Here is a 14318-nt window from a genome sequence, read left to right on the forward strand (position 1 = left end):
ATGGAGGCCAGGGGAGAGCGCTTTCTTAAGCAAAGGCAAGTCCTATTTCTCTTTGTTTTTCTGGGTGGGTCTCTGGCTGGGTCTGAGTCTAGACGCTACTCTGTAGTTGAGGAAACAGAGAGGGGCTTTTTAATAGCCAATATAGCAAATGATCTAGGGCTAGGGGAAGGGGAACTGGCTATGAGGGGAGCCCAAGTTGTGTCTAAAGGAAACAAACAGCATTTTCAGCTTAATCAACAGACTGGCGATTTGCTTCTGCATGAGAAATTGGACCGGGAAGAGCTATGCGGCCCCACAGAGCCATGTATACTGCATTTTCAGATATTACTGCAGAACCCTTTGCAGTTTATTACAAATGAGCTTGAGGTCATAGATGTAAATGACCATTCTCCGGTATTCTTTGAAAATGAAATGCAGCTGAAACTCTTGGAAAACACGCCACCAGGAACCATGATTCCTTTGGGAAATGCTGAGGACTTGGATGTGGGAAGAAACAGCCTCCAAAACTACACGATCACTCCTAATTCCCATTTCCATGTTCTCACACGCAGTCGTAGGGATGGAAGAAGGTACCCACAACTAGTGCTAGACAAAGCTCTGGACCGTGAGGAGCAGCCAGAGCTCATTTTGACCCTTACCGCGCTGGATGGCGGCTCCCCACACCGGTCTGGGATCGCCCAGATCCACATCCTGGTCTTAGACATAAACGACAACGCCCCAGAATTTACACAGCCACTCTATGAGGTTCAAATTCTAGAGAATAGCCCCGTTAACTCTGTTGTTGTCACTGTCTCAGCTTCTGATTTAGATACAGGTAATTTTGGAACAGTATCATATGCATTTTTTCATGCTTCTGAAGAAATTCGCAAAACTTTTCAGCTAAACCCAATTACTGGTGATATCCAGACAGTCAAATATTTAAATTTTGAGGAGATGAATACTTATGAAGTGGACATAGAAGCCAAAGATGGCGGAGGCCTTTCAGGAAAAGCAACAGTGATAGTTCAGGTGGTTGATGTGAACGACAACCCACCAGAACTGACCTTGTCCTCAATTACCAGCCCTATCCCTGAGAACTCTCCAGAGACTGTGGTGGCTGTTTTCAGTGTTTCTGATCTAGACTCTGGAGACAATGGGAGAATTAAGTGTTCTATCGAGGACAATCTCCCCTTCATCCTTAAACCGTCTGTTGAAAATTTTTACACCCTAATGACAAACACACCTCTCGACCGAGAGAGCANATATGGGACCAATGAGTTCAAGTTCCTCAAGCCTATTATTCCCAATGGTCTGGTACAAGACCCTGAGTGAGATTAAAGCGAAGCTCCAACTTTAATGATAGTTTAGGTCAAAAAGCAGTTGTTTGACTATGGTTGTTTTCTTTTATAATCAAGAATCTTTAGTTGATGTAGTATTTTCTTTATATACTGATTATACTTTATGGTTTTTGCAAATCCTTGGGTATTCTCCTCTTTAATCTGCTTCCTGTCTTGCTAATGCAGTTTTACTGCCTCTTTTCTTTTTCTAATAGGCGAGCAAAAATAGATTCATTATCTTTTAATGGTGATTTCAAACAAGTTTACTTTAAGGAACTATCTCAAATTCTCTATCCAAAGCTATGTAGATAGAGTTCCAAACCAGTAATTTATAATTTATCCTTTGAATACAGTCAGATATTGTTCTTTATAATATACTTAAAGTAGCTTTGTAGTTAATGAAGTTTGTGGATAAAAATGTATTTTCTCTAAGATGTATCTTCTTTAAGGTACAGCATGTTTTTAGGCACAATTCGTTTAGTTCATTTCCTGTTTTGCAATTAATATTTCAATATTTTTACATTTAAATTGTCAGAAACGCACACAAAATATATACTATAAGGCAAATTACTCTTGGGTTTATCTAGAGTAATCTCATGATGATTAAAGAAAAAAAATAAACCGAGTAGAGCATTTCAAAAAACAGATTGTGCTTTCCTATTTTGCATGAAAACATTAGAGACAGTTACACCTTACTCTTGTTTCAAAGTTGATTTTTATTTCTGGGCTGTTGGAAAGTTTTTCCCTTTTATTTGAAGACAACTTTCAAAAACTTCTTTATCTGGATATTAAGTACAGGGCAGAGAAGGGACCATATGTATTGTACTATCTATTGTGGCCACTTTTTGGAATTCCCATACTCAAAGTCTGGTAGAAGGTAAAAGGTAACATTCTATGTTAATGATAATTTTTAGTAGTCCTCTGTGAGGACTAATAAGTTCATTATAGTGAATTATTTCCAAATTGATCGTTAATATTCTAATTTTCAAAAAGTAAGAGAAATTAAAATGGCTCTGCTGCCCAAATACACTAAATAACCTTACTAGACTCTAAGGAACTCTACAGTAGAGTCTGTTTCTGTTTTATCAGACTTGTATCTCCAGCACATGGCACAATGGCTCATGCACAGTAGATGCTTGAATAACATTTGCTGAAAGAGTAATTTTTTAAAAAATATTTTAGAAATAATGAATTTTTCAAGGGTTCATTTACCTGGAATTCATCTGTACACTGAAATTCAAAAGAACTAGCTACATTCACAAAGGGCTGAGCCTTAATAATTACAATCCCCATAGAGCCAATATATTATTTAGTTGTCTTCCTTCACTTGTGGAGATTTGTAAAACAGAGAAACTCAGAGAATTGTAAAACAATGTACTGGTCTCCAGTTGGGTTCCAGTTGCACTTGCTCACATCTCTGATTTCAGGGATAAAGAAGAAGAAAAGAAATACAAGTAATTTATAAAAGTACTGTCAACTTCCCAGACCTTCTTTCCGCCAAATTAATGTCCTAAAATCTGTATTTAAATTCCCTAGCCTCTAATAGATTATTCTCTTGAACTTTGGTCTTCATGGTTTCCAAATTAAGTGAAATTTGCAAGATCTGAAAGTCTTTGAATAAACTTTAAAATAGCCAATAAGTAATTAACTTTCAAAATGTAATTCTAGATAGTGTACATTCTCTTTTTCCTCTCTGAAAACACAAATTCATAAGTACGTAAATATTTCCTTGACATTTGCAGTCTGGTTTTTAACTTAAAAGCAAAGAAATGAAAATGAATTTCAAACTTTTATGTAGGTTTGTTAAAAAGCTAAACTATATTGAAGTATCACCCGTTAAAACTAGTGAAGTTATCATACTTTTTATAACTCTTTCTTAATGCTTAAATATGGCTTTCTTGCAAATGAGGACTTTTTTTTAAGAATGTAAGTTTTTCTGTATACGTCACTACTTGTATTCTGTATTTATACTTGCTTCTTAGGGTAGATTGTGGTATATTGTAAAACTAGAAATCTATACTTTTATGTCTAATAGTCATATTCTTAGCCAATAGTTTGGTTGAACATAGATATTCAAATCTAAACTCATTTTCCTTCTGTTCTTTTGGTATTCAACACTGTTGATGAAAAGCATTAAATCAGTATAGTTGTCATTTTTTATCTGTAAACTTCTTTATTTTATTTTTTTAAAGTAATCTCTTGGGGTGCCTTGGTGACTCAATCAGTTAAGCGGCCGACTTCTGCTCAGGTCATGATCTCGTGGTTCTGATTCGTGAGTTTGAGCCCCATGTTGGGCTCTGTGCAGACAGCTCAGAGCCCGGAGCCTGTTTTAGATTCTGTGTCTCCTTCTCTCTCTGCCCTTTCCCTGCTCACGCTCTGTCTCTGTCTCTCAAAAATAAATAAACATTTAAAAAATTTTTTAAATAAATAAATAATCTCTCTACCCACCATGGGGCTTGAGTTCATAGTCCCAAGATCTACCAACTGAGCCAGCCAGGAGCACCTTCTTTGCTCTATTTTACATTTCCCCCCCTTTATCCTGATGTTCTGGTACTTGCTAGATCTCAACCTGAGATTCACCCAATATACTGAAAAAATTTTTTTTGCGTAAGTATAGTTTTTTTTTTCTTTTCAAAATTCCCATTTGGTCAGCTTGTTCTTTATTCACAATTGTTATTTATTTATTTTTGCTTGTTTGAGGAAATTAAAAGTCTCTTACTCTTAAATTATTTCCATATTCTGAATTTCTATTTGTTATATATACAATCTTTTATCTGTCGAGTCCATTTTTCACACTGGTAGTCTTCCTCATGCTTGGTGATATTTTACTGACCACTCATCTCCTACTGGAGGTTTCACTCATACTGGTATGGTTTTGGTAGGCTTATGGAAGGGAGGAAAGAGGAGTCTTATGGTGGTTCCAATCCCAGATTCTACAAATCCAAGCCTTAATTAAGAAGCTTATCTCAACTTTGTCACACACAGAAGTTCTAGACCAACACCTATGGACATGTTTGATCTGGGTCTCACTCTCCCTTGGGTGATCCTACTCTGCATTTGCTCCATGAGGCAAAATCACAGAGTGTCACCCTCTGCCTCTTGTTTATCTTGGTGTCTGTTAAAGTTATAGATTCGGGAGCTAATGGAGACATTTTTCACTTTTCAATCTTCAGAGTAAACAGACTGATTTTGAGGAAAATCGAGTTGTAGCTGAAGTAATTGATACATGGGGTTTACCTACAGGAAAAAAAATCATGGTCTTGATTAATATATATGACACTGCTGTACATGGTAGTCCTGGATGACACACATACTTGCTGGAAGACCAGAAAAACTTGCTGCAAAACTATCTTATATTATGTATTGAGCTGGTGCTACATAAAACAAGGTTACCTGGATGTGACTTGAGTTAGAACTCAGGACTATTTTATCAGTGATTCAAAACTTCAGAGTACTTGATGTTTACATATGGCCCCACAACCTGGAAATATGAAGCACTGAAGCATATCTAGGCTCCTAAGTGATAGGCATAGCCAGGCACAAGCTGTTGCTATTATTAAGGACTAGAAGCCACCTCTATTTGACATGGTCTAGGACGTATCCCAGCCTGACCTGTCAGTCCCTGAACCTCAGACTGAGAAGTCTACTCAGCTGACAGGCTCTCTATCCTCTTAATCACTGAGTTGACCCAGTCAATTTTCTTTCAGTTTTCTGCTCCTGTTCCATGATGCTCAGTTGTAGAAGCTAACAGGGAACTTTCAGTGGACTACTTCTCATAGGCCATTTTTTGAGTATTTGGGGGATGATATCAGCATCATTGAGACTTAGTTGCAGAACTATAATGTGAGATGTTTCTGATCAGAATATCAGAGGCAAATGGGTTCAGATTTCTAAAGTCATTTGGCTCCGCCTACTATGGGCTGTCTATGAGGAAGAGCTTTGATGAGAAACTCAACTTCTAGAACAGTTGGGGTTTATCAAAAACTAAAATTGTAATCAATATTGTCATTTTGAGATTTTTTTTTTGCCTAAATTTCCTTATCTCTAGGAAAGTGAATTTTTTCATCTTGAATTAAGGTCTTATCCTATTCAAGGAGATTTAGTCAGTAATCAAAAAACTTTCCAGGGACTCTTGGCTGTCTCTGTCGGTTAAGCATCCAACTCTTGATTTTGGCTCAGGTCATGAACTCATTGTTTGTGAGTTTGAGCCCGGTGTCAGGCTCTGAGCTAACAACATGGAGCCTGCTTGGGATTCTCTCTCTCCCCGTCTCTCTGCCCTTCCCCTGCACTCTCTCTGTCTCTCTCAAAATAAATAAACTTAAAAATAATACTACTATTGGTGTGCCTGGGTGGCTCAGTCAGTTGAGCGTCAGACTTCGGCTCAGGTCATGATCTCATGGTTCATGGATTCCAGCCCTGCGTTGGGCTCTGTGCTGACAGCTAGCTCAGAGCCTGGAGCCTGTTTCAGATTCTGTGTCTCCCTCTCTCTCTAACCCTCCCCTGCCCACACTGTCTCTCTTCCTCTCTCTCAGAAATAAATTTAAAAATTAAGAAAAAACATTTTTTAAATAAATAAATAATAATTCTATTACAAAAAACTTCACACAAAGAAAGTCTCAGGACTAGAATTCTACTGGATGTTTAAAAAACTAACACCAGTCCTTCACAAACCTGATTTTAAAAGAGGAGCAGGGACCACTTCCCAGTTTATTCTGTGGCGCCCATATTATTCTGATGCTAAATATAGGCAAAGAAACACAAGAAAAGAAAACTCTATGCCAATATCCCTTACGAATATAGATGTAAAAATTCTCAACCAAATATTAGCAAACTGACTCCAGCAACATATAAAAGGGATTAAACACCACAACCAAGTGGGATTTATCCCAAAAATGAAAGGTTGGTTTAATATATGAAAATTAATAAATGCAATATATCATATTAACAAAAAGGGGAAAGCCATACAGTCATCTCAATTTACACAGAAAAATCACTTTACAAAGTCCAACACCTTTTCATGATAAAAACACATAACAAAGTAGGAAGAATAAGGAATGTCCTCAACCTGATAATGGGCAACTATAAAAACCCACAGCTAACTTCATATTTAATGGTTAAAGGTGAGAAATGAACAAGAATGTCCCCTCTCACTGCTTCTATTTAATATTGTACTAGAAATCTAGCCAAGGCAATTAGATGAGAAAAAGAAAATAATTGAGATTGAAAATGAAGAAGTAAAAACATATTTGTGGATGACATGATCTTGCCTAAAGAAAATCCTTAAGGAATCCACAAAAACTACTAAAATTAATAAATGAGTTCAGAAAGATTGGAGGATATAAGATCCATGTACAAAAATCAGTTGTATTTCTATACACTAGCATTAGATAATCCAAAAAGGAAATGAAGAAAACAATTCCATTTATGATAGCATCAAAAAGAATAAAACACTTAGGAAAAAATTTAACAAAGTAAGTGCAAACATCACTGAAAGAAATTAAAGATGACTTAAATAAATGGAAAGTTCATGGACTGGAAGATTCAACATTGTTGAGATGGTGATACCTCCCAAATTGTCAGATTGGTCTACAGATTCAGTGCAATCCCTATCAATATCCCAGCTAGGGTTGTTTTTTTTTTTTTTTGTCAGAAATTGGCAAATTGACCTTAAAATTTGTATGGAAACAAAGGGGACCCAGAATAACCAAACAGTCTTTGAAAAAAGAACAACAGATTTGGAGGACTCATACTTTCTGAGTTTAAAGATGTAAGGCAGACATTAGATATTTGAAAATTTTTATACATTAAACATAAAAATACTATCTCTTTTAGTATGTCCTACAAGGAATTATTAGAAATTGTCTTAGATTCCATCATAAATTTCTCAAGCCAAATCATTATTTAAATATCTCCTTTCTAAATTTGCATTTCAGGAGATGTGATAAAAATATCTTATAGGTTTAGTTTGGAATTTTAGCTGATATTAAATTTTAGTTTACTGTCACCAGTGAGCTGTATTGTTTGCTTTATAGTTATTTCACTAAAAGGCCAGCCTGAGGTATCTACTTTACCTAGTAGAAAAAAACCCTCAAGATTTCGTACAAAATCCAGAAACCATCAATATTAATAAATTATTAATGTTAGCTTAGTATTTTGAAACAATACTATTAAAGTGCAATTTAAGGAGAACCAAAAATGCTAATTAAAATTGAATATCTATTTCACCAATTAATTTCTCTTTCAACAATTAATGTTTAAACTCCCTCTACTTTCCCTCTTCAAAATAGCCCTCAAGTCATCATGAAGTTTGAAAAAATTCTCTTACTTTTTAAAAAACAACGAGCCTGGGTGGCTCGTCGGTTGAGTGCCCGACTTCGGCTCAGGTCATGATCTTGCGGTTCATGGGTTTGAGCCCCACGTCAGGCTCTGTGCTGACAGCTAGCTTAGAGCCTGGAGCCTGTTTCAGATTCTGTGTCTCCCTCTCTCTCTGACCCTCCCCTGCTCATGCTGTCTCTCTCTCAAAAATAAATAAAAAACATTAAAAAAAAAAACAAGTGAGAATATTCAAAACATTAGAGTATGGATTTTGCATTTTGAATTTTCAGTCTACTTGTATTCAAACTCCTTTAAAATAATTTTTATCTTTTCGTCAATGAAATTTAAAGTTCTTGCCAACATTTCACGAGGGAGGTATTAAAACTATTCTTCCTCTGTATATACAAAATGGAAAAAAATGCTCTAGGGGCACCTGGGTGGCTCAGTCGATTGAGCGTCTGACTTCAGCTCAGGTCATGATCTCACAGTTCATGAGCTGGAGCCCTGCATTGGGCTCTGTGCTGATAGCTCAGAGCCTGGAGCCTGCTTCTGATTCTGTGTGTCCCTCTCTGCCCCTCCCCTGCTTATGATCTGTCTCTCTGTCTCTCAAAAATAAATAAATGTTAAAAAAAGTTTTTAAATACTTTAAATGTCAAGCTTCAGGTCTGGCAATAATTGTTTTATGAATCCTTCAGAATGGATAATGCAACTTTCCTGGTTGGAATAGGATTTTTTGGGGGGGAGATCATTCTTGTTATCATTAACTCCTCCTCCGTGTAGGTAAAAGATAATACATTGTTTTTAAGTTTAGCAGTTTATTTGGGGAGAATAATCCATGATGTAATATGTTAGACTATTCTTTTAGGCCATCTTTCTTGATTTTAACTTCACATCCTAATAACATTTCAAAAGATCATACATAGATATCTTTTTCTCCAATAATCAAGGCTATAGGGAATTCATTATATGTGTCACTCCTAATTTTTATTTTTTACCTAATTAATGGTTTCAACAAAGCACTATTAGTTTCTCCTCCAACTTCTAAGTTTTGTAAGAACCTCTTTTTGCTGGTTTCTAACTCTAAAGGAAGACAGACCATCTTAAAGATTCTTAGGTTAATTGCAAACTTGAACATAAGTGTATCTCACCTATGATATCTATGTACCCAAGGCAAGGCTTAATTTTGGATCTACATTATCTAAAAGTTGCCCACTTCTCCAGTTCCACTTATGTAGATAATAGATTCTGAAGCCACACGGTAACAGTTTGAATCCTATCTATATCATTTCATATGGTGTATGATTATGGGTAGTTTATTTAAACTCTCCGTGCCTCAATTTCTTCATCTATAAAATGCAGCTGATAAGAGTGCCCACCTCATAAGGTTGTTGGAGGGATAAAATGAATTAATATATGTAATTGCTTAGAATAATATACAGAATGGCATATAGAGATACATGGGTGGTAATATTATCTAGATTTCATTTGCTTTGGATTGACAAAAGGAACTGATTTGCAGCACTGTTTGAATGTCAACATATAGGAATAAGCTAACAAAATATAGTTTGAGTTTTGTTCTGAACACTTTAACTTGAATCTAACTAGAACTTCATTATATTGTAAACAATTTGCTCTTTGTTTTGCCTAGGATATTTGTTTTCCATTTATATCTAAAATAATATTCTTGGGGTGCCTGGGTGGCTCAGTTGGTTGAGTGTCCGACTTCAGCTCAGGTCATGATCTCACCGTTCGTAGGTTTGAGCCCTGCATCGGGCTCTGTGCTGACAGCTAGCTCAGACAGCTAGCTCAGCTAGCTAGCTTTGGATTCTGTGTCTCCCTCTCTCTCTGACCCTCCCCTGCTCATGCTGTCTCTCTCTCTCTCTCAGAAATTAAAAAAAAAAAAAAACATTTAAAAAATAAAAATAAAGATTGCTTGGCTATTCAGAATCTTTACTAAATAAATAAATAAATAATATTCTTGCTTTTTATTCTTTTCAGTATTTATTTCACTTAATGTTCATATATATTTTATCTCCTCTGATTTGCATTAAATGTAAAAGAATTCTAAAATGTATTCATGTTATTATTGCCAATGGTATATCTCTTATAGGAATTCATTAGTAGAACTAGAATCAAAGTTAATTTAAAAAATTTTTTTAACGTTTATTTATTTTTGAGACAGAGAGAGAGCATGAGCTGGGGAGGGGCAGAGAGAGAGAGGGAGACACAGAATCCGAAACAGGCTCCAGGCTCCGAGCTGTCAGCACAGAGCCTGATGCGGGGCTCATACCCACCAACCGTGAGATCATGACCTGAGCCAAAGCCACCCAGCCACCCCTAGAATCAAAGTAAATTTAATTGAATAGTATTTAGCATGTATTATACTCTCATCTCTGAGAATTCTGTATTTATTTTCAGACATGTTCATGGCCACACATGTGATCTGGCAATAATCTTATATAAATAGAAACATGATCATTAGAGTAGATTATTTATTCAACTGATATTTTTGAATGACTACCATAATCTAGGTTTCTTTCAAAAATATTTTTAAGTTTATTTATTTATTTTTGAGAGAGAGAGAGCATGTGCAAGGGAGAAGCAGAGAGAGGGAGAGAATCCCAAGCAGGCTCTGCACTGTTAGTGGGGCTCAAGCTCACAAACTGAATCACAACCTGACCCAAAAGTCAAGAGTCAGACACTTAACCAACTAAGCCACCCAGGTGCCCCCCAAAATATTTTTTATAATACTTTTTGTCACTAACAGAATCTAAGATTATCATGCTTTTAAAATGACTCATTCAACATGAATTATAATTTATTAAGTTAATTAAATAATTAAATAAAATGACAGGTTGTTTAAGGAGGGGAAACCCCATATGTGACAAGATAAATGGCACTCCACTCAATATACTAATTGTAACCAGTAAACTGGTTAATTCTATCTCAGTTAACTTACTGTATCAGGGCTATCACAGTAGCTTCATACTGTGCTGAAGCCCATTTTATAAATACGTCTCTCTTATTTATGATATATGAATAGACAAGGCCTGAGGCACCCTTTGCTCACAGATTAAAATGTTTTAAATCAGGGCTTCTTATCCACCCTACCTCACCCTGCAATGAGTTGGCTGAAAAATATGGTATCTGGGATACAAAGGATAAATGTGGTAAGAAGCAAACTTATTATAAAATATAGATATCTATCTAAGTTTAAACTTAAACCCTTTATCTTAATAAAATTCTATGATTTTTATTCAGTAGTTTTTGTCTTTATATTATCCTGCTACTAGAGTAATCAAGTCCTATACACTTCAGTTTCTTTATCTGTAAAACGCCTTTCATTTACTCTCCAGGTCTCAGAATCCAATTCTAATACCTTTTTATTCCTTCTGAATTTAATATGGGTTCACACTGTAAAAGGACTCATAACAAAGCAAGATGCCTCTTCCTTCAACTATACTGGGGACATACAAACTTTCCTTTAAAAATCAGTCTCCCTGAGACCGTGCGACACAGAACACCTTAACAAACTTTTGTATCATCATAAATTGGAAATAAACATACTTGGAAATAAACAAATGTAACTATTATGAATTACAATTTTATGAGAATTTATCTCCCCTGGTTAGAGTATGCAAAGGGGAAATAGAGTTCTTTGAAGTTACAGTGATTAGAGTGCGGGGAGACCAGGGTATCTATCTTCTTGCTTTGTGCTCACAATTACTCTAGCTCATGCAATATAATGAAGTAACCTTATAAGTTATGCAATTTAATGGAATAACACAGTTTGTAAAAATTATATAGTTTACATTTGGACACTTCCAAAATACGCTTTAACTTGAGAATCAATTCCTCAATCAAGACGCAGGGTGGCGCTGCAGGCTAAGACAGTGAATAAAGAGCTGTAAAAAGCTCCGTATTCCTTTGTTGCAAAAAGGAATCAGAAATACACGGAAGAAGCCTTGCCAGCCGTACTGGGTTATCAGCGAGTTTGGGCTACGATATACTAAATGAATTTCAGATTAAAGGCACGTTTATGAGGATTCTACCAAACAAGAAATCAGAACATAGTATCTCCAGTCTCTTTATGGTTGCTAGGAGCGATTGGATCTAAGCACCCGAACTCCAACATGAAGATGCCAGAGATAATTCAACCAAACAGGCAAGTGGTGGCCTTTGTTTTGATGGTGTTCTTGTCTCAGGCTTGCCTGGAGCCTATTCGTTATTCTGTGATGGAAGAAACAGAGAGTGGCTCCTTTATAGCTCATCTGGCCAAGGATCTGGGCCTGGGAACTGGGGAACTGGCCACTAGATCAGCCCGGGTGGTGTCTGACGATGACAAGCAGCGCTTGCAACTGGATCGTCAGACTGGAGATTTGCTTTTGAGGGAGAAACTAGACCGGGAAGAACTATGTGGCCCTGTTGAACTGTGTGTACTGCATTTCCAAGTGTTGCTGGAAAAACCGGTGCAATTTTTTGAAGGAGAATTATCAATCCAAGACATAAATGACCACTCCCCAGTATTCCCGACCGGGGAAATGCTCTTGAAAATACCGGAGAACAGCCAGCCAGGGACTCTGTTTCCGTTGAAATTAGCTCAGGATTTGGATGTGGGCAGCAATGGTCTTCAGAAATACACTATCAACCCCAATTCTCATTTTCATGTTCTAACTCGAAATCATAGTGAGGGCAAAAAATACCCAGATTTGGTGCAGGACAAAGCACTGGATCGAGAGGAGCAGGCTGAGTTCACCTTAACCCTCATAGCCCTGGATGGTGCGTCTCCACCTAGATCTGGCACCATCACAGTGCGAATCCTGATCATGGATGTCAATGACAACGCTCCAGAGTTTGTGCACACCCCATATGAAGTACAGGTCTTGGAAAACAGCCCTCTAGAGTCTCCAGTACTTAGTGTCTCAGCTAAAGATAGAGATTCTGGAAACTTCGGGAGTATTTCCTATGGCTTTTTCCAAGCATCCGATGAAATTAAACAAACTTTCTCAATTAATGAAGTCACAGGAGAAATCCGACTGACAAAGAAACTGGATTTTGAACACATTAAATCTTACCACGCAGAAGTTGAGGCCATAGATGGAGGAGGCCTTTCTGGAAAAGGCACTGTAGTCATACATGTGGTGGATGTGAACGACAATGCCCCTGAACTTACCATATCTTCACTCACCAACTCCATCCCAGAAAATGCTCCTGAGACTGTAGTCTCTATCTTCAGAATTCGAGATAAAGACTCTGAAGACAATGGAAAGATGATTTGCTCTATTCCAGATAATCTGCCATTCCTTCTGAAACCTACTTTCAAGAATTTCTACACGCTCGTAACGGAAAGTCCCCTCGACAGAGAGAGCCAGGCCGAGTACAACATCACCATCACCGTCACTGACTTGGGGACCCCCAGGCTGAAAACGCAGCACAACATCACCGTGACGGTCTCCGACGTCAACGACAACGCCCCCGCCTTCAGCCAAACCACCTACACCCTGCGGGTCCGCGAGAACAACAGCCCCGCCCTGCACATAGGCAGCGTCAGCGCCACAGACGCAGACTCGGGCGCCAACGCCCTCGTCACCTACTCGCTGCTGCCGCCCCAGGACCCGCAGCTGGCCCTGGCCTCCCTGGTGTCCATCAACGCGGACAACGGGCAGCTGTTCGCGCTCAGGTCCCTGGATTACGAGGCGCTGCAGGCGTTCGAGTTCGGCGTGCGCGCGGCCGACCGCGGCTCGCCCCCGCTCAGCAGCCAGGCGCGCGTGCGCGTGCTGGTGCTGGACGACAACGACAACTCGCCCTTCGTGCTGTACCCGCCGCAGAACGGCTCTGCGCCCTGCACCGAGCTGGTGCCCAGGGCGGCCGAGGCGGGCTACCTGGTGACCAAGGTGGTGGCGGTGGACGGCGACTCGGGCCAGAACGCCTGGCTGTCGTACCAGCTGCTCAGGGCCACGGAGCCCGGGCTGTTCGGCGTGTGGGCGCACAACGGCGAGGTGCGCACGGCCAGGCTGCTGAGCGAGCGCGACGCCGTCAAGCACAGGCTGGTGGTGCTGGTCAAGGACAATGGCGAGCCGCCGCGGTCGGCCAGCGTCACGCTGCACGTGCTGCTGGTGGACGGCTTCTCGCAGCCCTACCTGCCGCTCCCGGAGGTGGCGGCGGCCGAGGCGCAGGCCGACCCGCTCACCGTCTACTTGGTCATCGCCTTGGCGTCCGTGTCGTCGCTCTTCCTGTTCTCGGTGCTGGTGTTCGTGGCGGTGCGGCTGTGCAGGCGGAGCCGGGCGGCGTCTGCGGGTCGCTGCCCGGTGCCCGAGGGCCACCTTCCGGGCCACCTGGTGGACGTCAGCGGCACGGGGACGCTGTCCCAGAGCTACCAGTATGACGTGTGTCTGACGGGAGTCCCTAGAACTGGTGAGTTCAAATTCCTGAAGCCGGTATTTCCCAACCTCTTGGTTGAAGACACTGAGAGAGAAATTAAAGAAAACCCCAACTGCAGGAATAGCTTTGTATTCAATTAAGGATTGTATTTGGTCAAGACATCCTCTCAATTTTGGCAAACCTAACTCCCATTGCAATGCCTTTCTTTTAAGAATTTTTGTTGTCTAAATATGTACACTTTTATTCCAAACCTATGCATGTCCCTGATTGTGCTTAATTTTCCCCCTTTTATCAATATTCATTGGG

At 39.3% G+C, this 14318-nt stretch overlaps 1 protein-coding gene across 2 annotated transcripts; it reads left to right on the forward strand.

Moving 5' to 3' along the window:
* Positions 1-14318, forward strand: LOC144235268 (protocadherin beta-4). Of its 2 annotated transcripts, XM_077768791.1 has the most exons (2): positions 1-895; positions 12657-14318. In XM_077768791.1, the coding sequence occupies exons 1-2, from the start codon at positions 1-3 to the stop codon at positions 14150-14152; spliced, it is 2391 nt and encodes a 796-aa protein (XP_077624917.1). In that variant the 3' UTR covers positions 14153-14318. The 2 variants fall into 2 exon arrangements, with proteins under 2 accessions (XP_077624917.1, XP_077624916.1); XM_077768790.1 differs by lacking the exon at positions 1-895 and having other exon boundaries at positions 11738-14318.

The sequence above is a fragment of the Crocuta crocuta genome, unplaced genomic scaffold (assembly GCF_008692635.1).
Source record: "Crocuta crocuta isolate KB4526 unplaced genomic scaffold, BGI_CrCroc_1.0 scaffold64, whole genome shotgun sequence".
In the NCBI taxonomy this organism is placed as follows: Eukaryota; Metazoa; Chordata; class Mammalia; order Carnivora; family Hyaenidae; genus Crocuta; species Crocuta crocuta.